Source organism: Thermobia domestica, chromosome 1, assembly GCF_964235325.1.
Source record: "Thermobia domestica chromosome 1, izTheDome1.hap1.1, whole genome shotgun sequence".
NCBI classification, from domain to species: domain Eukaryota; kingdom Metazoa; phylum Arthropoda; class Insecta; order Zygentoma; family Lepismatidae; genus Thermobia; species Thermobia domestica.
In genome coordinates this window covers 294,314,601-294,339,031 of record NC_137454.1, presented here as the reverse complement: position 1 = coordinate 294,339,031, position 24,431 = coordinate 294,314,601, and the positions used below count along the sequence as shown (strand labels likewise).

The following is a 24,431-nucleotide window of genomic DNA, read 5'->3' as shown; positions in this document are numbered from 1 at the left end:
ACTATGTGCGTAGGGTTTCTCGGAGTTCTCCCGTTTCCTCACACTTTCTTCATTCCACCATTTCATTCATTTCTCATTATCACAGTCTTCTGTACCCTACACGTCATAAGCATGGGACGTAAAACTGTAATTCCAGCTAGTCGAAATTCGCTACTAAATTAGGTCTCTAATTCGTGCGTTGAAGACAACGATTACTATGTTTGAGTGTTATTTGTCTACTGGAAAACTAGCATTTGTTGCTTTTTAGTAAAACAACTTACAACTATTTCGCATGTTTCCAGGTGTATATATGGTACTTTTGATGAAGGATGAAAGTTGAAAAAGTAATAGAACGTAGAGGATTTCAAAATATAAACATATTCGTTTATTACCAGGTAGAGGGCTAAAATGACTCGCTCATCGACTCTCCGACAAAAGTAGTGCACTCAGAAATATATAATTTAAAGTGTATATATATATATATAATATTGTGTGAGTTAGCAAGGGGATAAGAAAGAACTTTCGGAAATACAGACTCTAAGGGAAAGGCAGAGACTTATTCTGTCTTTAATATTTATTTCAGGAATCTTCAAAGGTTAACTCACTAAAGCAAGAGGGATAAAATTCAACATATGAACTTCTAAGGGGAAAGGGGGAATTGATTTCCCAAAAGATGAAATGAAAATGTGTTCAAATTACTGAAAAAAAGTCAGGAACTCTATAATACTAAGACAGTCAGTATTACTAGTTAATTTTTTACAATTGTGTTTTGAAAGAAAGATTACCTATAAAAATAGTCACATGCCAATAGCAGGAAATACTTAGAAATACCTAGCGAAAGTATAACGTATCTAACAGCATGATTATAAACTTGAAAATATGCCCTTTCCGCTCTTGGATTTCTACCATACTAACTTCTAAAATAATTACTGAAATTATTCATATAATATTGACTCACGGTGTATGGAGTGGCTGTCACGTTTATTGCAAGAACAGTATTTTTATTGTTTGAAATACAGGTACATGAACAGTTATAGATAGCAGCAACCAAATGTAGTTCAAAGTATTTCAAAACAGAAACAGCTGAGATCTTATAAAACCATTGCCACAAGGTCTCACTTCAGTCACAAGAATACGTGATTTTCCTAGTTTTAAGTTAGCTCATTTATATAACTTAAATCATTACCTTGTTCTGGTTATATTGTACACTGAATTTATTTTATTAACATTTGTAACTCTTTGTACTTAAATTTCATTTTTTTTTTCTTACAGTACGTGACAGGATGAGAACAAAGATGGAGAGAAATATATTAGTTGATGTTCAACATCCATTTATTGTAAAATTACATTATGCATTTCAGACAGAAGGAAAGCTTTACTTGATTCTCGACTTTCTAAGAGGGGGTGATCTATTTACACGGTTATCCAAAGAGGTAATTTCTAGTTTAAATCAGGGTTATTTTGTTTAAAACGATTAAAACTTGTTTTAAACAATTGATTTTGTTTAAAACAAATTTTATATACATTTTAAACATTTTGTTTTAAACACGTGTATTTTTTTAAGACTTGTTTTAAACATGTTTATTTTTACTTTAATTTATTTTTGTAAAAAAAAAAAATCTGCCAGAGAAAGAAAATGGTCAAAAAGTACTTCCAGGCCCGTAGCCAGGGAGGGCCTAGAGGGGGCTAGCCCCCTCTAAATTATTTTTTGCCCCCTGTAAAAACACGCTGAAGATAATTTTCAAACTGACACAAAACCAGTGAAATTCTTGCTACTATATTTACCAAATTAAATTCAACTTTGCGAATTCTACCCATTTATGTGTAAAATTATGTTTCTTTGCTAGATGCACCAAACATCTTCAACTGCCTTTACCCATTTCAAGAATTTGAAACCATGCCATGTTTTTGCAACCACGACAAGCATCTAAGAATACCAGGTGCACTTCCAAACAACAATATCATAGTCCTTAACGTTAATTGTGAATATAAATAAACTCTAATGTCTCTCTTATTTTGCAAGGTAGAAAACTGAGTACAAACGTTCAATAAAACAAATCTAAAGTTGCTGTAATATAATTTTGTTCTAATGTTTAAAATGAAACAAAGTACCTCGCAAAGAGCTCGTATTAAACACGCAAAAATGAAACAAGCAAACAAAAAAAAAAAAAAAAAAAAACGTTCCATTATACATATACCTAAGTATAATAATATTCCCTTTTAAGTTTTTCTATTAATAAAAGCAAGTGCTTTTGTCTCAGTATTTTTATCTCATCATTCTTAGGAATTAATACAAACAAAAAGCTGCAGTTAAGGCTTACCAGAAATTAATAATTTGTAAAACAAGACTACAAAATATCTCTTACCGCTGGTCTAGTGAATAGAGCGCGCTTGTTTGAATGTGATCTCGCGGTTTGATACCAGTGAAATTATTGAAATCGAGAGCAATGTGGTGGTTCGTATTCCACTTTAAACTGTAAGCTTCGCGTTTTTTATAGCCTCGGTACAAAAAAAAGATAAATTTTAACAAACAAACAAACAAACAAGTTGGCCTTCTACAAAATGAGAATATGAAGGATTTTTTTTTTTTTTATTTAGATAGAAAACATAATCAATTTTAATGAACATATAATGATGCCATTATACAATAAAAGTTAATTGGAGTGTTTTGTTGTGACAAAAAAATCTTATGTCAAAATATTCTGTTTATAATATTTTGTTTTCTGAAAATGGAAAAATCCTGATTAATGGGACGTGTATTCACTCTGACATTCAGTTAATTAGCTGTTGTTTAGTGTAAATGCGACGTACGTCATCTACGTTTTTCATCTACGTTTACCATAGATCTATATTGCCCCAAGCACCTCAATTGTATTGCATCGCAGTTTTTTTTTAATCTTTGTATGTTAATGATCAGCGTTCTTAATCTTGAATTTGTGTACTGTAATATTGTCAATACAGGATATTATGTATAAAAGAAACTAAAGCTGTTACAGTTTCTGTAAATAATAAATAAGCATGCAATTTTATGATGTCATGTCTTACTCATTGCCCCCTCAGTATTCACTTCTTCCCCCCCACCTAAGAAATCAGGCTGGCTACGGGCCTGAGTGCTTCTCATTCAAAAGACTATTTTCTTCCCATGTGAATGTTTTGATTTCTTGTGGCTACAGCAGGTCAATGTGGTGATCTACAATTTATTTTGCCTCTTTTTTTCCTCTTGTTTTTAACGTTTCTTGTATTGTTTAAATGCTTATCAGTTAACTTGCGAGAAAGTGTCGTAGCCGAAGGTTAGACTAATTATAGAACTGATATTAAAAAATAAATAAAAGAATTATCATGGAAACAAGTTTTTGTATTGTATTCAAAAAACCAACAAAGGGTTCTTTGCTAAATTGTGCTTCTGGAATATCGCAGGCATTCGTTGACACAGTACATGTTGGTTCTCAGTTTCCATACATACATAGTTTAGAGAAAGAAAGAATCCGAAGTAAAAGAAAGAAAAAAACTACGTGACGAGGTGCAATCTAGAGTTTTATATGATTGCCGCTGGAGAGGGGCGTCCGTTTAGAGGTCATCCGCCCCCTATCCTGAATTTCAGATGTTGGGAGCGTAATGCAGATTTCCTGAGCAAAGTCCACAGAAAAATTTTGAAGTCCTTATACCGAACAAATACGGACTTTGATCACCATATCTATTGACCGTAAGGAACTATAGGCCTAAATTGCTCTCTTGTATATTTTTTGGCCTAGGATTCCAAAGGTTTTACAACTTTCGAGTTTAGGGCCTACTTAAAATTCTGGAAATTGGGCCTAAGCAACTTTCCAGTTTTGATCATCTGTATTTCATCAGTATTTATTCGGATTTTGCTTATCAAAAGGTTTCTAAAACTGCCTTACTGTCCCCAAAATCTGAGATTCATGGTAGGCTACCTTCTTGCCGCTAGTGACGCCCCTGTCTAGTGGCAGTGATATGAAACTATCCCACGCCCTTTCACGTGGATTTAGTTCCATTTATTTCAGACTCTTGGCTGCGAAGATATTACGTTTTGAAATAGAATTCATTGGTGAGCCAAACTAAACCTTATTGAAAATGGACTTGGATCCATTGTGCTCTGAACGCCCCAAATATTACTTTTCTTCAATAAATTATTGACTTGGAAAAAAGCAACCTATTACATAGGCTTGCAGAAAATATTCTAAAGGTAACACAACGTGAAGTGTGCTTCAAATATTACTTTTCAAAAATTTATTATTTTAAAATAATTTTATTAGCATCAGTGTTCTGAAATAGTAATCAAATTTTGCAACTGAAACCACCCGCCTCCGCGAAACGTGAGTTTAGTCCCTAAGGGCATAACTAGGAAACGTTCAGAAACAGTAACCCCAAAATTACTTGTCTTAGGGCTAAACAACCGCACAAGCGTATTTCTGGTAAAATTCTAGCCTTAAAACATGTAAAATGATTCCCTTTGCATTTGAAATTTCGAATTGCAATCAAAGTTGGCCGCAATGATACTTGCTATCGCACCATCTGATGTATCAGACCACTTTCAAGTTTCATCATCCTCCCTCAATCCGTTCTCAAGACACAAGGGTGTTGAGGACTTTTATTTCACTATGTATATCAATAGACTGTGAAATCTCCATAGTAGGTAGATTTTAAAATCTACCTAAAAAGCTTATTAGAACCAAGTAAGTACTTATGAGAGTTACTGGCAAGAGGGTGTAATAAAAGGGGGTCGTCATATGAAATAAGTTGAGACTTACTAATCTATACTGAAGTATTCTGTACTTAACACAGTGTAGTCTTAACCGGGATAAAATAAATGAAAAAGTCCGTTGCAAGCAGTGGTGCTATTCAGCCGATTCCAACCGGTTCTTTAGAACCGGTTAAATATTTCGAGTTCGCAGAACCGTTTGTTATAACCAGACATAATAGTAAATTTTACCCAGTTATACCCAAGAACAGTAAATTTTAGTTTAACTATCTTTGTTTTTAAAAATTCTCACAGCTAAAGGGTTAAACAAACGATTTCGTAGAACAAAATATAAGCGGTTTATTTCTTAATCTCAAATGCTCAGATATCAAGAATGAAAACTGGGATCACATGAGAGTAGTGATGAGGGTGATTTACGTATATTTGAAACGCATACATATTATCAACACTTGCTGATCCATTGCTATATTAAGGTCTTTCCAATACTTTTTTACAACCATCTATGTTTTGTAATTTGTTTCCTAGATATTTGCAGTAGTACCTAATTTCGTCACACCATCTTGTATTAGAATGCTGTGTAGGTCACTTCTTGTCACTTGTGGTATCCAGTAAAAAACAAAATGCTTTTGTCTACCTTGTACTGTTTTTCCTAAGAGTTATATCTTTTTATCTACATATCAATCTACTCTCTCTCTCTCTCTCTCTCTCTATATATATATATATATATATATATATATATATATATATATATAGAACCGGTTGTTAAAAAATTAGAATAACATCATTGGTTGCTAGTAAAGGGTAAGAAATCTTAACAAATAAGTTATTACACGATTTTGAAATATATGTTTAAAATCATGTTTTAAAGTGTTCAAAATGTTTAAAACATTTTTTTCGTGTGTGTTTTAAAACATTTTAAACATCTTTTTCATGTTTTAAACACGTTTTATTATTTTTTAAAACTTTTTTCCAATCCTGGTTTAAATTGATATTATAGATACTCGAGAAGTCTTGTGACACTAAAATTTTCTATTTATAATGTACACCTCTTTAAAGTATAATTGCACACCTGAATTTTTGTAAATCCCTTAAAATTATCAGTTTGAGAACAACGCATTCGAATTAATAAAAGCGGAAGTAACAGAAAAACAAATGAGACTTAAGAACACAGTTTACAATTCGCTGTTTGAAGTACGCTTTTTTTTTTTTTTTTTTTTTTTTTTAATTAATAATTCTTTTGGAAGAAAAGAGTACCTTGGCAAACGCAGAAGCATTGTTTTAGTTAAAGAAAATACACACGCTTTTCGACCAGTAAAATCATTTTTAAAAAGAAGGGTTGTTAAAGAGTTCCTTATCTATCAATACAACTAGAGGAAACTACAGTTGTGCCTATAGCTCTGTGTGTGGGGGGGAGTCTTTTTATGGGGCCCAGTACCTTTGAAGCAGTTCGAATCCGACTGAGTGAGTTTATTATAATTACTAGCTGAAATGCCCATCTATCTATTAAAATGGTACAAAAGCTATAAAAACGCCTGAACTCCAACCTCTAACTTTGGATTTCAAACCTTACGGTTATTTGTGATTTCACGTTTAACAAAGACAATATTTTAAACTATGTGTACTTTAAGTAAATTATTATTTAAATACAACTCTTTTTAATAAAGTTTATATTTTAAAGCTATTGTTCAAAGCCTTTGTATTTTAATAAGCCTTCTCCAAAATCATTGCAAATTAATTGTGCTGCCATCTTTGGAGTTCTTTTCAACTATATGTTTGTGGACGTTTATATGGTTGTGGCACTGGCATCTCTGGCATGTAAAATTTGGGGGGACATCACAGGAAGTGATTTAAATGCTAGTGCCTCAGCGGAATTTTAGTTCACGTCGATTTGTTATTTATTTACGAAACGGATGACTGTGATAGACTGAACAAAATTAAATTATCTAGCAGCTATTCAATAATATATTGAACAATAAAATTTAAAAAAAAAAATCAACACAAAAATGTAAATTCACACATACAATGACGTAAGGAATACAAAATCATCGTAATGTTTAGTTACCTATTTTTTTAATGGCGATTAGACCAAAGATCGTCATACGGCGGTCACTGCTTGGAGTAGATCTGCCTGCTAAATCGTCTAGGCTGAGGTCTAGTAAATCATGATGTGTGGAACAGATGATAACATGATTCAATCTCTCCTGAGTCATTGTGTTTCTAGTCTTTGAATAAATCTAAAGCTCTGTTCAGCTTCACATGAAGAAACTAGCAGCACATCAAAAGACGCAATAAATTTTCAACGTTTTTAAACATTGCTCGAACTTCTGGTTCCATTTCTTGTAGTACAGTACTTTGCAAGCATGACTGACACAAGACACACCAGTCTTCTGCAGAAACATTTTCATCTCAAGAGAAAATGACACTGCATCTATTTCTGGATAATTTTCAAGTATGTCAACTTGTTCGACCATACCTGATAATAATAATAATAAAAAAAAAAAAAAAAAAAACGACTGAGTATATCTTGATTCTAGACCTTTCAGAGCTACATCCATGATGGCATAAAAAAAAATTCCCTATAATACGCACTGACATCTTCAGGAACAAAATCTTCTACCGGTCTAAGTAATATATCCAACAGCTTTATATCAATTTCAAAATGGGATAGAAGAACTGGAGCTCTTGTAAGCTCTTTTTCGGTTTCAGAAATACCATGCAGAGTTTCTAGTATAACATCATATTTATCTACAATTTCTCGAATCTGGTCACCTCTGTATAACCATCTTGTAGGACAAAGCGGTTTTATTCTAGTGACATTGCCAATTGGTCTCTCAGATTATATTCAAGTATAGCAACAAAATTTCTTCTTGCTATAACTGATTGAGAAAACAAGACACCTAACTCATGAGCTCATTGCATTTCATTCATGAGTTTCCAAACATTACCATGAAGGACTATTACTCGACTAATGAAGGAAGATAAAAAAAAATATTAGGCCTACATTAACATGACGTTATAATCCAACGGTTCTTCAAATCTTCTTTTAGTCACGGTCCCCTCTGAGACTATGATTGGAGCTTTGAAACTCCTCCAAGAAATATGGACTTAAATATAAATTTTCATATACTTTATTTTACAGAAACGTGATTGTATCATAACACAATAAATTACTACTCTTATAATAGTTTTTGTAGTGGCAAGAGAAATTATCGCGATAAGTAATCCCGAGGATCGAATCTGGTATCCACTCAACACCCATGAACAGACAGCTCCGCCAAAATTCAACCTTATAACAAGCAAGAACTATGCATACATAAATGTTGTTTCCCTGCGAGTTACGATGTTATTGAAACAAAACGAAATTTTGTTCCAATCACACCGAAACAACTACAACAACTACTATATCAGTAAGATTATATTAAGATGGACATTGATGAAACTGACTGGCGAACTACGCACAAATTATGAAATTTAAGGATACGTATGAAGAAAATGCACACTGATCCGATTTTCTGTATTTCTTCTTAAATGTTGTCCTTTTCTTACAATTTCATACTTACGATCAATTAGGTACAAATTAGGATAAAAATTACAGTAACAACTTATAATTGTTCAATTTTGTTTCACCGCAATACAAGTACAGTTAATGAGCAGGCCATTGCTAGCACAATGAATGTCAGTTCTCCCGCTCTTACTGCTCACATCACTCAGCTCCGCCCATAGATTTCGTACGCAAGCAAAAGTTCGTCTGCTATAGCACGTCTCATTGGCTATGACGTTCTCATGACGTAGCAGCAGTTTAGATGAGAATGTGTTACAAAGGTGGTTCTCACGGTAAAGCTTGAGAAAGAACAATGAGTCATTGTAACAGAAAAGGAAGATAAATGAAAATTGATAACTAAAATGCACTTATAAGCTTCACTGCTATAACAGAGCTGCAGAAAATAAAAATGAATGCTTCCATATCTTGTTGGAAATAAAAATCATTATAAATGGCTCCCAACAGGTTGAATGACAAAGTTCAGTCTTGATTCGTTTTCATTCAGAACCCTGGATCACTAAAATGCATGAAAAAAAAACTATACACTATAAACACACCATTAAAATTTCACTCAATCACCTTGAACATTCGAGGGTTAACAGAATAGTCACTGCTAAAGATTAACTGAAATATTAATACACACACACCAACAACACACACATATATATATATGGTTATAGTCTATATGTATATAAAAATATCACTATATATATATTCAAAATTTGTAAAACTTTCGTAATAAATGTTTACTCAGTCATAACACTGTTCGTTCAATCCTGCATCACTTCCGAAGTCGAGTCACTAATGTTCCAAATAATGAGTCCTCGCACTTCATCCATCCGTAAGTTTCAGTATCTTCTGCTCCCATTCTCTTCCCATACGAATGGAGCTAGGATTCCCTCGGTGGACGGTCGGTTTTGCCCTCTTCCCTTACTGACAAAACGCTTCCCACGGTGGATGTTCTTGATGTTCTCGGTGAAGTATAAGTAACAAATGGAGGCAAAATGACTTATCTCCATTTCCTTATATTCTGGATATGTGGCTTCCAGAATAGGATAGTTTAACAAAAATATGCGTGGCCTGCTTCATACGTATAGTAGTGATAACTTAATATTGAATTGTTAGTTTCAAAGATATACATAATAATATTGTCCTTGTGGAAATTCTTCTGCATAATAAGTATAATTATATGCGAAATTATATAACGATGAGGAAAATTAAAGTTCTTCCTTATAGAAACAAATAAAATGTTCTTCTATAACTTTCTTTGAGTTCTTCGTGTAAAAATAGATATATAGATGTATAGGTGATTATAGGGTAAAATAACTCGAGGATTTGTATGAAAGGATAAGATTAAGGATGGTTAACAAAGCATGAAATTGTTTTGCATCTTACACAAATACAAGAAATCAGACCAATGTAACATCATCATCAACAAACTCCCTTTTCATGGTAACAAATATGCGTAGTTCTGAATGAAAATATATGAAGAATATTGGAATATATAAGATATTAGATTGCTGATTTTAAGCATATTACGAAGACATAAGTATACATAATAACAATATAACGATGGTTTGCAAATAAAGGATATACACTATGAATAAAATTGACAGAAGAATGGGAAAGTATCGATATGAAACCGAATGATGGGATGACATATCGAAGCGTCCAAATATCCTACGGTCCGCCAAGCCGTATCCACATAGAAGTGTGGTTTGGAAGATAAACTAACCTCCCCAAATATATATATATCAACTTGAAAAACCTCCCTGAAGAAATCAACGACCACGTAAGACACATTAGTTGTGAAGAAAGAAAAAAAAATAATGAATACGAAATCCCCTTAGACGATATAGTATCGAAGACAAAAAAACAAATGCACACAGTATACCGTGGCAGGAAGACGTGGTCGGGACTTAAGTATATAATGCTCTAATGGTTCCCTTTTTCCAAGGAAAGAATACCTTAAATAATTATGGTTTTGGAAATGACTAGCAGTCAGCAGTCCTACACATACCAAATCCAACAAGGACTACCTCTTTCACTCGCTGGACCAAAAGCCAGCCCCTTTCCTTCCTTCTTCCAAAAACCATACATTTTAATAGTAAAATTTCTCTAAAAGTGTAAATAACTTCTCTTCACTAATATATCCATTACGCAAATACCATATTATGCTATCATCTACAAAACTAGAGTTAACCTTCACTTCACTATAGTCAGCGTCACAAAGCTGATTTTCTGCTTCTTCTTCTTCTTCCATGGTTTCAGAGCTACCCTTAGCCTCCCTTTCAGCTCGTTCGATAATGTCACTGAAACGTTGTTCATCAACATACTTTTTTAGCAATTCTAGCCACTTCTTGCGAGTTGCTGGGGTAGGTCTCCAGAGTTTCATTCGTGATACATTTTGGAATCCAAGGTATTTCCCATTCGATGGATCAATTACTTCGAAAACATTATCACTTATCTTTCTCCAGCAAACATAAGGCCCACGAAATACATTACACAACTTCGCTATTCGTTTATCCAACAGACTACTTAAATTGTATTGGCGAAGAAAAATAAGATCACCTTCAACTAACACTCTTCTTGTACCTTGATTTGCATTTAATTTAGCATTACGCTTTTCAATGATCTTCTTTCGTCTTAAATTGGACATAATCAGTTTACCATTCCAATCGATACCTTCTTGTTCGTCTACTTCTTCATTCTTCGGCGTAATACCAAAATGAGATAACATAAATTCTTCGGGTTTAACATTCAAATGTAATTCTGCTGGAGCAACTCCTAAACTAGCACTAATGGTGTAGTTTAATAACAAACAAGCTTGAACTACATACTCTGGCCACAATGAATGAGATTCACGACACAACACGCGTAAGATACGTTCTAGATCTCTATGGAAACGTTCAATAACATTGCTGGAAGCATGGTAAGGTGTAGTGTAATGGATTTTAACATTATATGATTCCATTGCTTGCACAAACTGTTTTCCAACAAACTGTGGTCCATTATCAACTAGAATATTTAAACATAATCCCATATGCATAAAGTATAACTCAGTAATGCATCGAGCCACTGTAGCACTAGTTGCCTTCCGTAAAGGATAAGCCACTAAGTATCGAGAATACACATCGCATACCGTAAGAAGATACGTTTCGCCATGTTTACCACGAGGCAATGGTCCTATGAGATCCACTGAAATCAGATATCTCACGTTCTTAGCTGGTACACTTTGCATTAAACACTGCACAGGTTGGTTGTTTGCTTTTATACGCATACACACTTCACAGTCGTTAATGTACGATTTGATATCACTTCTCATGTTCTTCCAATAAAACATTCTAGATATGATGTTAAACACCTTTAGAAATCCGAAATGGCCATAATGATCATGAAAACCAATTAAAATGTGGTTTACCAAACTCGGTGGAACACACAACTTTAGTTTGTCCGGAAAATGAAAATCTCGAACCATCAACAGTCCATTCTCTAACGTATAGTTATTCTTCCAATTTCTTGAACTACTTCGAACTGACAAATTTTCCACATCACTTTCACCACGTAAATGTTTAATTATGGGTCGATAAACATCACACTCCCATTGTAATTTTGCGACAACAGCGGGATCTAAATCATACACTTCAGACTGTATTGCTTGTATAGGGTTAGCGTTCACTATAACTTCCTCTTCTGTTGGAAACATTCGTGATAAACAATCACTCAATACATTAGATTTTCCACTGATATATATTACTTCATAGTCATATTGTTGTAATTCTAGGGCCCAACGCATTAAACGTGCATTCCAATTACGCATACGTTTCAAATGCGTCAAACCTTTGTGATCACTATGAATGTAAACTTTCGCTCCTTTGAACCAAACGTGAAACTTCCGCATACCCCATACTAAACATAAACACTCAAGTTCTACTGTAGCATAATTCTTCTCACACTTGGTTAAGGTTCGGCTAGCATATTCTAAAACGCACTTTTCACCGTTCATATACTGATAAACTATAAAAGCAAGCCCACGGGCTGAAGCATCGCATTCTACGTAAAATGGTTGATCAAATTGAGGATGGTGTAACATTACTTCCTTCATAATTTCCTGTTTTAACAATTCAAATGCACTCTGATGGATTTGTTCCCATTTCCACCTTTTTTCTTTCTTTAAAAGTTCGTAAAGAGGCTGAGCAATTATTGCGTGGTTTTTAATAGTGCGAGAATGCCACTGTACCGCACCTAAAAATGAACGAAGCATTTTTAAATTCCTTGGCACTGGTAGGTTAGCAATAGCCTCTACGGATTTTGGATCTCGCCGAATACCCTTGGATGACACATAATAACCTAAGTAATTAATTTCATTAACGCCAAAAATACACTTAGTTAGATTAAGCGTCATATTCGCATCATTTAACAATGCTAACACTCGATCGAGTATAGACAAAAATTCAGGAACTGTTTCTGCACTAATTGCCACATCATCCACATATCGAATTAAACGTTCCTGCAAGTCGAACGGAAACACCTTATTTAGACATAACTGTAGAACGGATGATCCATTTTTCACCCCGAAAACCATTCTTGTATACTCATACAAGGTTCCCTCGAATAAAAACGCTAGATATTGCATTGAATTTTCTGTGATTCCACACTGATTATACGATGAGGTAAAATCGAGAGTTCCAAGCACTGTTTTACTGTTAAATTTAGCGAACAAATCAGACAACTTCTCTGAACGCAACGCTGGATTTTTCACATGAACATTTAAAGCACGACAGTCGACCACAATTCGCAACTGTCCAGATTTCTTCAGAACTACATGAATAGGTAGCAGATGACATGACGAACTGGGCCTAATGATACCCCACTTTAGTAATTTGCGTATTTCTTGCCGCACACCTTCCTTGTATTTTTGAGGTATATCATATGGTTTAGCAATGATTGGTTCACTGGTATCAACTTCCAAATGATACTGAAAATAACGACACTTTCCTGGAAAATGCGCAAATACTTTACGATGTTTCATTAATAACTCGTACAATTGAGCTTTTTCACTATCGTTGAACAACGTAGCACGAGCGACAGCATCTTTGATTTCTTCTTCTGTAAAATACAAATCTGAAGGGAATTCTTCACAATTCACCGTTAACTCATCACCTTCATAATTACGTGAGTCACAACTACTTCTGAAAACCTTTACTGTTTTCTCATAAAATTCACTAAGATCCTTTATATCGGACATAATAATAATAGGCACAAAGTTACATTTTACTTCCTGTGCGTTCACAGTAACATCACTTTCACTATTTCGTTGTATAAAAGGGACCACACTATATGCACCGTCATATTCAACTCGTAGTTTATTATTGCGAAAATCTATAATACTGTTCAACCTTTCTAGAAGATTAGCACCTAAAATAACATCTTCATGAAGCTCATTCAAAACCAGAAATTCTACCAACACTTCTACATTGTTAATCTGTACCGGTAATACTGCCTTCCCTTTAACAGCACGTTTTCGTTTTCCTAAAAAGTCGCACAACACAATGTTTTCACCCTTTTGCAGCCGTACATTAGAAATACACTGGGTAACATCTCGAAAAACATCATTACGAACTAAGCATAAATCACATCCCGTATCTACTAAACAAATTTTCGGCTTTTCATTCAACAAAATTTTAACACGCATAGTGTTTTGACCTAATTCACACTTAATGATTTCTTCATTGTCCTCTAATATCATTATGTCATCTTCACTTTTAATGTTTTCACTATTACACAAATCCGGGAAACTAACACGGTTCGAAAAACAAATAACTTCCTCTCCCCTTGACGTAAAGAGAGAGGGCCCTTCTAGTTTAAAGGCACAGTTCGTTGTTGTGAGGGACCTCGTTGTACAAACGATTGTTGCATATTCGAAAACACTGGTCGGCTATTCATATCAATAGTTGAGACGTTATTTACACTCTGTCCACGCTTGACATTGGCATTCGGAAAATTACTCTCACCATTCTGATTAACCGGTTGTCCACTATTGAAATTTTCAGATCTATCTGTATTACTATGGTCACTATTATCTTGATCTTGGTATTGACGCTGATTATTATTATTTTGGCCTTGGTTGAAATTTCGATTACCGTTATTATACCTGCGTAAATTTCCACTACGTTTCCTTTTGTAAAATCGTTTCCTATTATTATTATTATTGTTCCAAAACTGAGCTTCCACCGGTTTATTTTCCCAATTGCCGTCATTTGCGCCTTGCACTACCTTCGTATGATTCACATTTACGTTGGCACCACTAATTTGCCTTGGTTTACGAGAGTTATCGTAAATTCCTGTTAAGTTTGATAATCCCTCGATCGATTGAACACTGGCGATAAATTGATGGATATTATTGGGAATACCTCCCATCATGGCAAGTTGGTATCTTTTAGGCAACAAACTAACAATATGTGATAATGTTATGGTTGGATCCTCGAACTCTTCCAACGATTGTATTTGATGGTAACGTTCATTTACAAACTCAACAACACTAGAATATTTCTTGGGATCAAACGGAATAGATCTTAAATTACGTAAGCGCGTTGCTTTAATGATAGGAGATTCAAATGCTTGGCAAAATGCTATTACGAACTGCTGAAATGACGTAAACCCCTTTCCATTTAATGCAAACCACTTTTTCGCACTTCCCTTTAATATCATTGGTAATACCTTCAAATAATCACTCTGGGGAATATCCGCGAATTCCATTTGCTTATTAAAATCTTCAAGAAACTGGCTTGCACTTTCAGTCATTAAATTACCGGAAAAGGTAGTGAGTTGATTTATATCTGATAGCTTCAATTTCCCCTTATAACTACGTTCATCACTGTAACTGTTAACTCTGGGACGCTTATGCGGAGTACTTACCCTTGTATTATCCTTGCACCCTGAATTCATTTCATCACTGTCGGACGCACTACTGCAAAATTCGTCACTAGATATCTTTTCCCTTTTTACGTTAACTAGAACATCGTTATTACCGTTTCTATTGTAATTACCATTCACCGCCATGTCACTGAAATGCGTTTGTCTTTCTTCCCTTTTAAGCGATTGAACTTCCCTTGCTAGACTATCATAACGCTCACTATTTTGCGCACACAATTTTAAACACTGTTGCGTACGTTCACTTTGTAAACAATCATTTCTTTGCAACTCCTGCAACGTACTATCGTAGGTGTTCACAACTTGCACTAACTTATTCTCATTTGCACTCGACACTTCCCTTATTTGTTCCACTTCACGTCTTACATTATTAATCATGCGTTCGGCACAGGTAGCTGATAACCTTTGTAAACTTTCAGTTAATTTATCAATGTTTTGCTGTATATCACTATTCATACGCATGCACCTTAAATCGCTTGCATTGGTTTTCTCAATCAATTCCGCGCGCACTGTTATAATAGAACTATCCAAGAGTGAAACTTCACTTTCTAATTTCGTTGTAACTTCATCGCGCACCTTATTAATTTCTGCTTTTACACTAGCTATTTCTCGCGTCACCAATTCCTTACAATCCATTATATTGTTACGACATTCATTCTTTTGTGCTTGAACTTCACTGCGCAAATCACTTAAATCGTTGCAAATGGCATCTACTCTTGAACTAAATTGACTCAGCTGTTCATTCACTTTTGCTGATTCATTTTTAACATCTGCACGCACCTCGTTCACCTTTTCACTCAAAGTATTCTCCACTATGGCAACACTATTCTTCACTTCTGCCAATGACTGCACTAATTCATTCGAAAATGACTGCTTCATTTCGGATAATTCCTTTCTTGTGTTTTCATTAGATTGCACTATTTCTTGTTTCAACTCGCGTTGTATTGATAATAGTAATGTTCTAATATCTCCGTCATCACTAGCCATGTTTCACAGATATGAAAACACACACACGTATACAACTCTATATCACCTTCACAGAGGAAAAAAAATCACAAGGCTCTAAACAAAAAAAAAAAATATTTCATAAAACGAAAGAATCAGTACGTCAAGGCATATATATAAGAAAAATTCAATAACTACGAAACATGCTCTAATTGAGATGGGCCTAAGTATTCTATAGGTACATAAGAAAACTTGGACACCACAAAGTATACTTGTGCCTGTACAATATATAGAAATTCAAAAGATTTGAAGAAGTTGAAATTCTCGAAATAAAGGTCTTGGTTCTATCTCACTCATCCCGCACCATTTTATAATAGTTTTTGTAGTGGCAAGAGAAATTATCGCGATAAGTAATCCCGAGGATCGAATCTGGTATCCACTCAACACCCATGAACAGACAGCTCCGCCAAAATTCAACCTTATAACAAGCAAGAACTATCCATACATAAATGTTGTTTCCCTGCGAGTTACGATGTTATTGAAACAAAACGAAATTTTGTTCCAATCACACCGAAACAACTACAACAACTACTATATCAGTAAGATTATATTAAGATGGACATTGATGAAACTGACTGGCGAACTACGCACAAATTATGAAATTTAAGGATACGTATGAAGAAAATGCACACTGATCCGATTTTCTGTATTTCTTCTTAAATGTTGTCCTTTTCTTACAATTTCATACTTACGATCAATTAGGTACAAATTAGGATAAAAATTACAGTAACAACTTATAATTGTTCAATTTTGTTTCACCGCAATACAAGTACAGTTAATGAGCAGGCCATTGCTAGCACAATGAATGTCAGTTCTCCCGCTCTTACTGCTCACATCACTCAGCTCCGCCCATAGATTTCGTACGCAAGCAAAAGTTCGTCTGCTATAGCACGTCTCATTGGCTATGACGTTCTCATGACGTAGCAGCAGTTTAGATGAGAACGTGTTACAAAGGTGGTTCTCACGGTAAAGCTTGAGAAAGAACAATGAGTCATTGTAACAGAAAAGGAAGATAAATGAAAATTGATAACTAAAATGCACTTATAAGCTTCACTGCTATAACAGAGCTGCAGAAAATAAAAATGAATGCTTCCATATCTTGTTGGAAATAAAAATCATTATACTCTGTTATCTAATACTAATAATACTCAACCAACACTGTAATCTAGCCCATCCTGTGTATTATCTTCGATTCAATTTCTTACCTTTCATCTTGTCTTCACGGACCCCCTGAGACATATCAAGAACTGTTATATAATTGTTTCACAGCCTGAATATTATATTCCAAATAAATATAATTATTATTTGGAGACGCCCGTGGTTTGAGGCCAATCCTTTCAACAATGAGATCTCGAAAACTACAGGCTCTAGAAGGATAAAGTTTTCATTGATCGATTGCAAATTTTGCATAAATTGCCCAGTTCTAATTGAATACTTAAAGAACATGGCAATAATTTCTTTATTACATTTTTACGGGTACACTGCAAGTGATGAAATTTAAAAAAAAAAAAGCATATCCTACGCATTATACATTCCAGCACCACATTGTTGTATGTACGTGTTGAATATGTCTCTGGCGTTTGTTTCATGGCCAAATAATATTGAGGAAGGAAGGATAACCATTTCTCCAGTATAAGATGAATCTTTATTTTTGGAGTGTTTTGCCCAATGAACACCATATATAACCGACATTATAATTAATTATTGTATGTAACGTATTTGCTTATTACATACTGCATGCAAGAAGAAAGAAAACACTGATCATACATGAATTAAAAACTCCAACTGGAAGTAGGCTCAAATCTCGCAAACAGTGCGAGATATTGAAAAAGTAATCGACAAAATCTTCCCTTGTGGTATCTGTTGCCAATTTTTATCAAGACTTCTTTCACTCGTGTCTGTAAAGGGACATGTACAGATGTGAAGAATAACTAGGAGATTCATGCTCATATGTGAGTGATGCGTTGTGTAGAGAGCGCAGGTTCAGCTAGTATTTAGATAAAATACCTATGTAAACAAACTGAAGAACGAAAGGAAAAAAATACGGGTCATTTTTTACTACTTTTACGTATTCCGGTAAACGTCCCCTGAGACCTCCTGGTTCAATTTTAAAGAAAAGCCTCTGGCCCCCAGCCGATGGGGGCTGTATTTGGAAGTCAACGCCTGTAGGAGTATCACCATTCATCTCAGCGACCGCGAAAACTATGGATTTGACACTAATATCGGTCATTTTTTATTATTTTTACATATCTCGGTAACCCCCACCCCGCAGGCGACCCCCGGCACGCATACAATGGTAGCTGAATTTGAAAGTCATCAATGGAAGTGTCACCGTTGATCTCAGCGACCGCGAAAACTGGATTTGACAGTAATATCGGTCATTTTGGATAGACAGACAAACAAACAAACTATTTAGATTATTATTATTTCTTTTTGTAACTTTTTTGCTATTTTTGCCGTACAGTTTTTTAAGTAGCATAGGTGTGAAACCTTTCTTATATTTCCCAATATTATTCCTTCTTAGTGCCAGTCACATCTTACATTGATCCATAAGATTTTAGTATACCTAGAAAATAATAATAATAATAATAAAATCTGAATTTCGAATGTTAAGGAAATCACCCATAACCCCTTCAACACTAGTAGAACGTATTTATTATTATTATTATTATTATTTCACTTAAATGCCTTAATGGTTGCAGTAATATATTCCAGCAGGGTTGGCTGGTTTAAACCAAGGTGGTTTAAACCAGCTGTTTTTTTTTTCAAAAAAAAGGTTTAAACCAAAAAACAAAAAAAGTTCGTAAAAGTGTAACTATTCATAAAATCTTGATGAACACACATTTGTAGGTTATCACGTTTCACTCCTATATACTACTCGTACTATATTCAGACCTAAATTCCACGTTCATTACTCAAAGAGATTATATTACAAAAGCAACCTTTTTTTATGTACCTTTATGGATGTTTCTTTTGTGATTTTTTTATAGTTTGCTATTATTGTTATGCAACCAAAGGAAAATTCTAAACATTGTTTCGTTTTAATAATGTTTACTATTGATAAAATACATCGAAATGCCGTACTTTTTTGGGAGGGGGTCATACAAACCCCACGAGAGGCAATTATTGAAATCATAAGAATCTTTGGGAACTATTTATGTATAAATGGGTCAAAGCCAAAGTAAACTCAAATAATTCGTATTTTTATTCATTTTTCTTTATTCATGATATGCAAAGTAAGTCGTTATATTTGTTTAACTTGGACTAAATTAGTTCTTCTGTACTCTGTAGTACTTTGAAATTGTCCATATGTAATTCTATATAATGGTTCCACTTGTGCAATTGTTTATCTTTTTGTCCTTCTGAAATTACTGTTGACGATTATATTAAGAAATATGTAAAAATTAGTCCAACGTATTTTTATCAGGAATCCTTCGTGAGTGAGTCGGCAGACGTATCGCATTTGTAGCCAATTAGTCCCGGTTTCGAGTTCAAATGGAGGACAATTTCTCTTGGATGTAAGCCGAGAAGCGGTTTGGATTCCGCTTTAAGCTTATGCGACCCCCTCCAGCATAACCCGGTTGTTGCATACTAACACCAAAGCGAAATAAGCTTATTTCTGTCCATATGTGATATAAATACATAGAGCAAATTATTTAAACCAAAAAAAAAACTGGTTTAAACCAAAAAAAAAACGGGTTTAAACAAAAAAAATGTTTTTTTGTTTTTTCAATAAAAAACATGGTTTTTGCCAACCCTGTATTCCAGTCACCGTATCACTGTTTGGTAAAGAGTCTGTCATAAGAATGCCTTTCGAGTTCCATAAAATACTGGCCATCACATTGTGCCGAACAATATTCCATGATTTATTTTGGGAGTGGGGATTAGGCTGTTTTCCACTGCTTTCAATCCTACTTTATTCATGTTCAAAGTGCTAGATGAAACTTACATCCTAGATTACGAACTTTTGCTAAAACTTGCTTGTGTCCTTTCTATAACAATAAATGATGTACTTACAAGCGAGCATTCGCTCACGTTTTCTTTGAGAAAAGTTTATCCGGGAAGAAATCAAAATAAGTTGGGGGTTCCAAGAAAACATTATTTTAATATATCCTATCTGGCGAAAAGTATCCGGACACCAGTGATAAGAAGTCAGAGAGTCCTGAGGCAGATATTAATAGGGTGTTGGTCCTCCTTTTGCATCTATAACAGCCTGCACACATCTAGGGAGACTTTCCACCAGTTTTTGATATGTGGCAATAAGAATGGACGTCCAGGCGTCCATCAGAGCTAAAGTGAGTTCTTGCAGGGAAGATGATCGTCTTGGCTGGCTACGTAATTTGCGTTCCAACCCATCCCAAGGGACCTCAATGGGATTGAGATCGGGGCTCTGAGAGGGACAGTCCAGTGTTTGAATGCCCATTTCGTCAAACATGCCTGAGTAAGTCTCGATGTGTGACTGAGGCAGTTATCCTGCTGGAAGAGAAATGGGCTCTCCCCGAAATATTGCCATAGAGTTGGAAGAGCAGCATTGTCCAGAATGCCCAGATACTTTTTAGAGACCATGTTTCCCACAACACGAACTAAGGAACCCAGTCCAATCCATGAAAAACACCCCCACACCAGTGATGCTGTTACCACTAAACTTTACAGTCGGCACAATGCAGACATTGCAGAAGCGCTCGCCAGGCATCCGCCACACCCATACCCGTCCATCGGACTACCAAATTGTATACCGGGATTCGTCACTCCACAGAACATGTTTCTACATGTCCAATGTTGTGCCGATACTTTGCTCTACCGCAAACCTGTGAGCTCAGAATTTCATTAAAGGGTGGTAACCTCTTTCACAAAATACCGATAGTTTCTATAACACATCAAACTCGATTTTACAATACGATCTTGAATGACGTCAGCGTTTTCTGGGTCAGCATTATTGAAGGTGCATCGAAGTGAAGTTCATCATTAATGGGCGTCTGACACTTTTGGAAATCTGCAACTCAGTTTCTCACAATAGCATTAGAAGTTGCAAGGTTCCTCATCAATTGACGCTGTTTCTTGGTCATGCCTATTCACAGGGCCATTCTGTTGATTTGTGTTGCCTGGAACATAAATTGCGGGGCAGTGATGTAGGTGAAATTTCTGGTGCATCGTGATAAATTATTTTGTGCTAACTTGAACTGTCCATATCAATTATAGTGATATTTCGGTATTTAAAACAAAGGAACAGTAATTAATATTAATAATAATAATAATAATAATAATATCACTCCATAACTATACAGTGCAGTACAAATGGCCCCCTTGCTCCACGTCGCGACATCCCTGTCTATTCATTTTACAATCTTCCAAGACCTGTAAAACACTATCTCAAATGCAACTGACTCAATATTTGGCATTGGGGGGCGCGGTGGCTCAGTGGTAGAGCGTTCGCCTCCGGTGCTTGGGGTCCCTGGTTCGATCACAGCTCGCGCCGTGTGGACTTTGTGGTGGACAAACACCGTGCTCGTGGGTTTTCTCGGGGCTCTCCCGTTTCCTCCCACTTTCTTCATTCCACCATTTCACTCATCTCTCATCATCACCGTCTCCTTTAGCCAAACCGGCATAACCGTGGGACGTAAAACTTACAAAGATTTCATTTTTTTCATTTCAATATTTGGCACCAGCTCTTTTAAAGGAGATCCGCCAAGGACCGCATAACGATTTCGTTTGATGGCGACCTAGAAATCAAGTAGGTTCGTTATTAATATATTGAATCTTTCTGTGAGGTTCCTAGTCAGTGTATCGAGAATACCGATGACCTTGGCAAATGGGCAAAGATTTTGCCATTGTGTGAAAGTCAGAACTTAGGTCTACCCAGTGTGGTACAGACTGGTTTGGTTTAAATTTTAAAATTAAGTGAACACTAGTTAGAATTCAGAAATGGTTTATGTCAAAAATATTAATTATAAGTGTGTAATTACATCATTAAATAATTCGCAGTGTATTGTGACTTGTCAAGGAGCACCAAGGAATAGGACACAAAGTTCACGAACTACTTACTGATTTTAACTTAATTATGGCAGCAGCAGATACTGTGAAACTGAAAAAAAAAAAAAAAAAAACACCTCACTGGGATTTTAATACGGCGTAACGCCCGAATATTTAAAAATGAGGAAGAATCAGTGTGCTATTTGAATATTTTTTCCCAGGGAGAATGAATCACCCATATACATATCCAGCCATCACACATTATATATACTGTAATATGCATATGTTAATATGTATGCCATCACAAACCACTCGTTCGCGTTGAGTACACGTGTCACTACTGCTTTATAATGTATGTTCGTACTGAGTTTGACGAGCTAGCATGCAATTATTTCTTTGATCTATATATAGTGACACATGTACACACGTGAAGGAATGGTTTGTACGACTTTTTTAATTAATTAATTAATTTATTTATTTATTTAAATAATTAATACTGAAACTAAAAGTGATAGTAATTTCTACCACTTCTGGTTATAGTAGAGAGATTAAAATGAAAACGGAATATATTCTTAGGACGCTTATGATCGCAGAAAACCACTTCTTGCAATCTATTTAATATTATCGTTGTTGTTGTTGTTGTTTTTTTTTTTTTTTTTAACTCTTTTAAACTCCGATTTTCTGCCACGGGAAACAGCTTCTCCTATGTATAAAGGTAACTAAGAAAGTTCTGTCGCTTTTTGTGGAGGTCTGGGAGGAGGTTCCATTGGGCCTCACATCGTGAGTTGAATGCGAATGGAGATAAGGCGAAGGTCAGTCGTTGGTGTGGGTATATCCAACATAGGACCTAGTTGTGGCAGTTCAGTTATATTGTGAACTTGCGTAAGGGCAGAGTAAACATAGTACCTCCACAGAGCGTCATAAGGGTGTATGCTGTACGAGTTCAAACGGGGGTTAAATGTCACTGTAGCGGGACGGAAGATATGCCAGGCCTTTGGTGAGGGTGTGACTACGACAGTGCAGCGGTGGTTTAACAAGTTTAAGGACAGTGACGAAATACTCGAAGACAAACACATGTACAAAATAAAGATCTTCAGGTAGCAGTTGAGGCGAACAGTGGCTAAACATGTGAGGAACTGGGACTACAATTCAGTGTGAGTGGAGAAACTATTCGGCAGCACCTCCATCAACTTTGGAAGCACTATAAGTTGGGTCGATGGTTCCCACATGATTTGACTCCGGGCCAGAAGGTGACGCGAGCAGACACCTATGTTTCTTTGCTGTCTCGTCTGAGGAAGGAGACATTTTTGGACAGGGTGTTGACATGTGATGAGAAGTGGATCCTGTATGAAGCTCCGTGCTTGGTGGACTGCTCGCTGCATCGTACATCGGGAACTGCCACCAGCTGGTCAGAGAATTAATGCAACTGTGTACTGTCAGATGTTGATCCGTGTTCAAGAGAAACTCAAAACTTTGGAGCCAACACTTTTGAATCACAAAGGGTCCTCCTGTTACAGGACAACGCTAAACCCCACGTGGCTAGGATGACCCGGGACAACATTCAATGCTTGGAATGGAAAACATTGCATCCGCCATACTCCCCGGACATTGCACCGTCCGATTATCACCTATTTCATTCCTTGGATAATCACTTTAGAGGACGCCAGTTCAAATCCCTAGTAGAGGAGTAAAATGTACTTGATGCCTTCTTCGCTTCACGACCCAGCAAGTTTACCGCGATGGAATTCATGGCCTTCCAAAACGTTGACAGAAGGTCGTCGATGCTGATGGGGCTTATTTTTGATCGTTTATGTATGTGTTAGGTGACATATCGATGTTCGAAGGTGGTGGGTGAAAAAGCGAGAGAACTTTGTTGGTTACCTTTATATTACGGTTTTTAGTGTATAGTGATTAACGTTAAACCCAAGAGTGGTTTATATCTGAAACTTTCCGGTTTGAATAGGTAGCTAAGAGAGATGATGTTGCGTATTCTTAGAATGCAAAATAAATCCAAAAAGATTCTTTTCGCAATCTCTTAACATCTTTGATCTGTGTAGATCAATACTGAAGCCGAAAGGCGTAGTAGACTTCTACCGCTTCTGGTGATTCTCACTTCTGTTCGTAGCGTATAAATAATATAGATTATTCGTGTCTTTGATGTTTGGGAAATCGTAGGATACAAACGGAAATCAGTTAGCGACTATCTAAGCTATGATTTCTTCTGAAGAAAGAAAGAAAGAAAGATGATGATCATACAATCAAAAACTCTAAACCAAAAACAAC

At 35.6% G+C, this 24,431-nt stretch overlaps 1 protein-coding gene across 3 annotated transcripts in view; it reads left to right on the top strand.

Moving 5' to 3' along the window:
* S6kII (Ribosomal protein S6 kinase II) overlaps positions 1-24,431 on the top strand; it is a 171,323-nt gene that overhangs the window by 98,266 nt on the left and 48,626 nt on the right. For all 3 annotated transcript variants that reach the window (XM_081726796.1, XM_081726794.1, XM_081726799.1), the window contains one exon: positions 1,252-1,412. In XM_081726796.1, the coding sequence (XP_081582922.1) occupies positions 1,252-1,412 (161 nt within the window). The remainder of the gene's footprint in view (positions 1-1,251; positions 1,413-24,431) is intronic.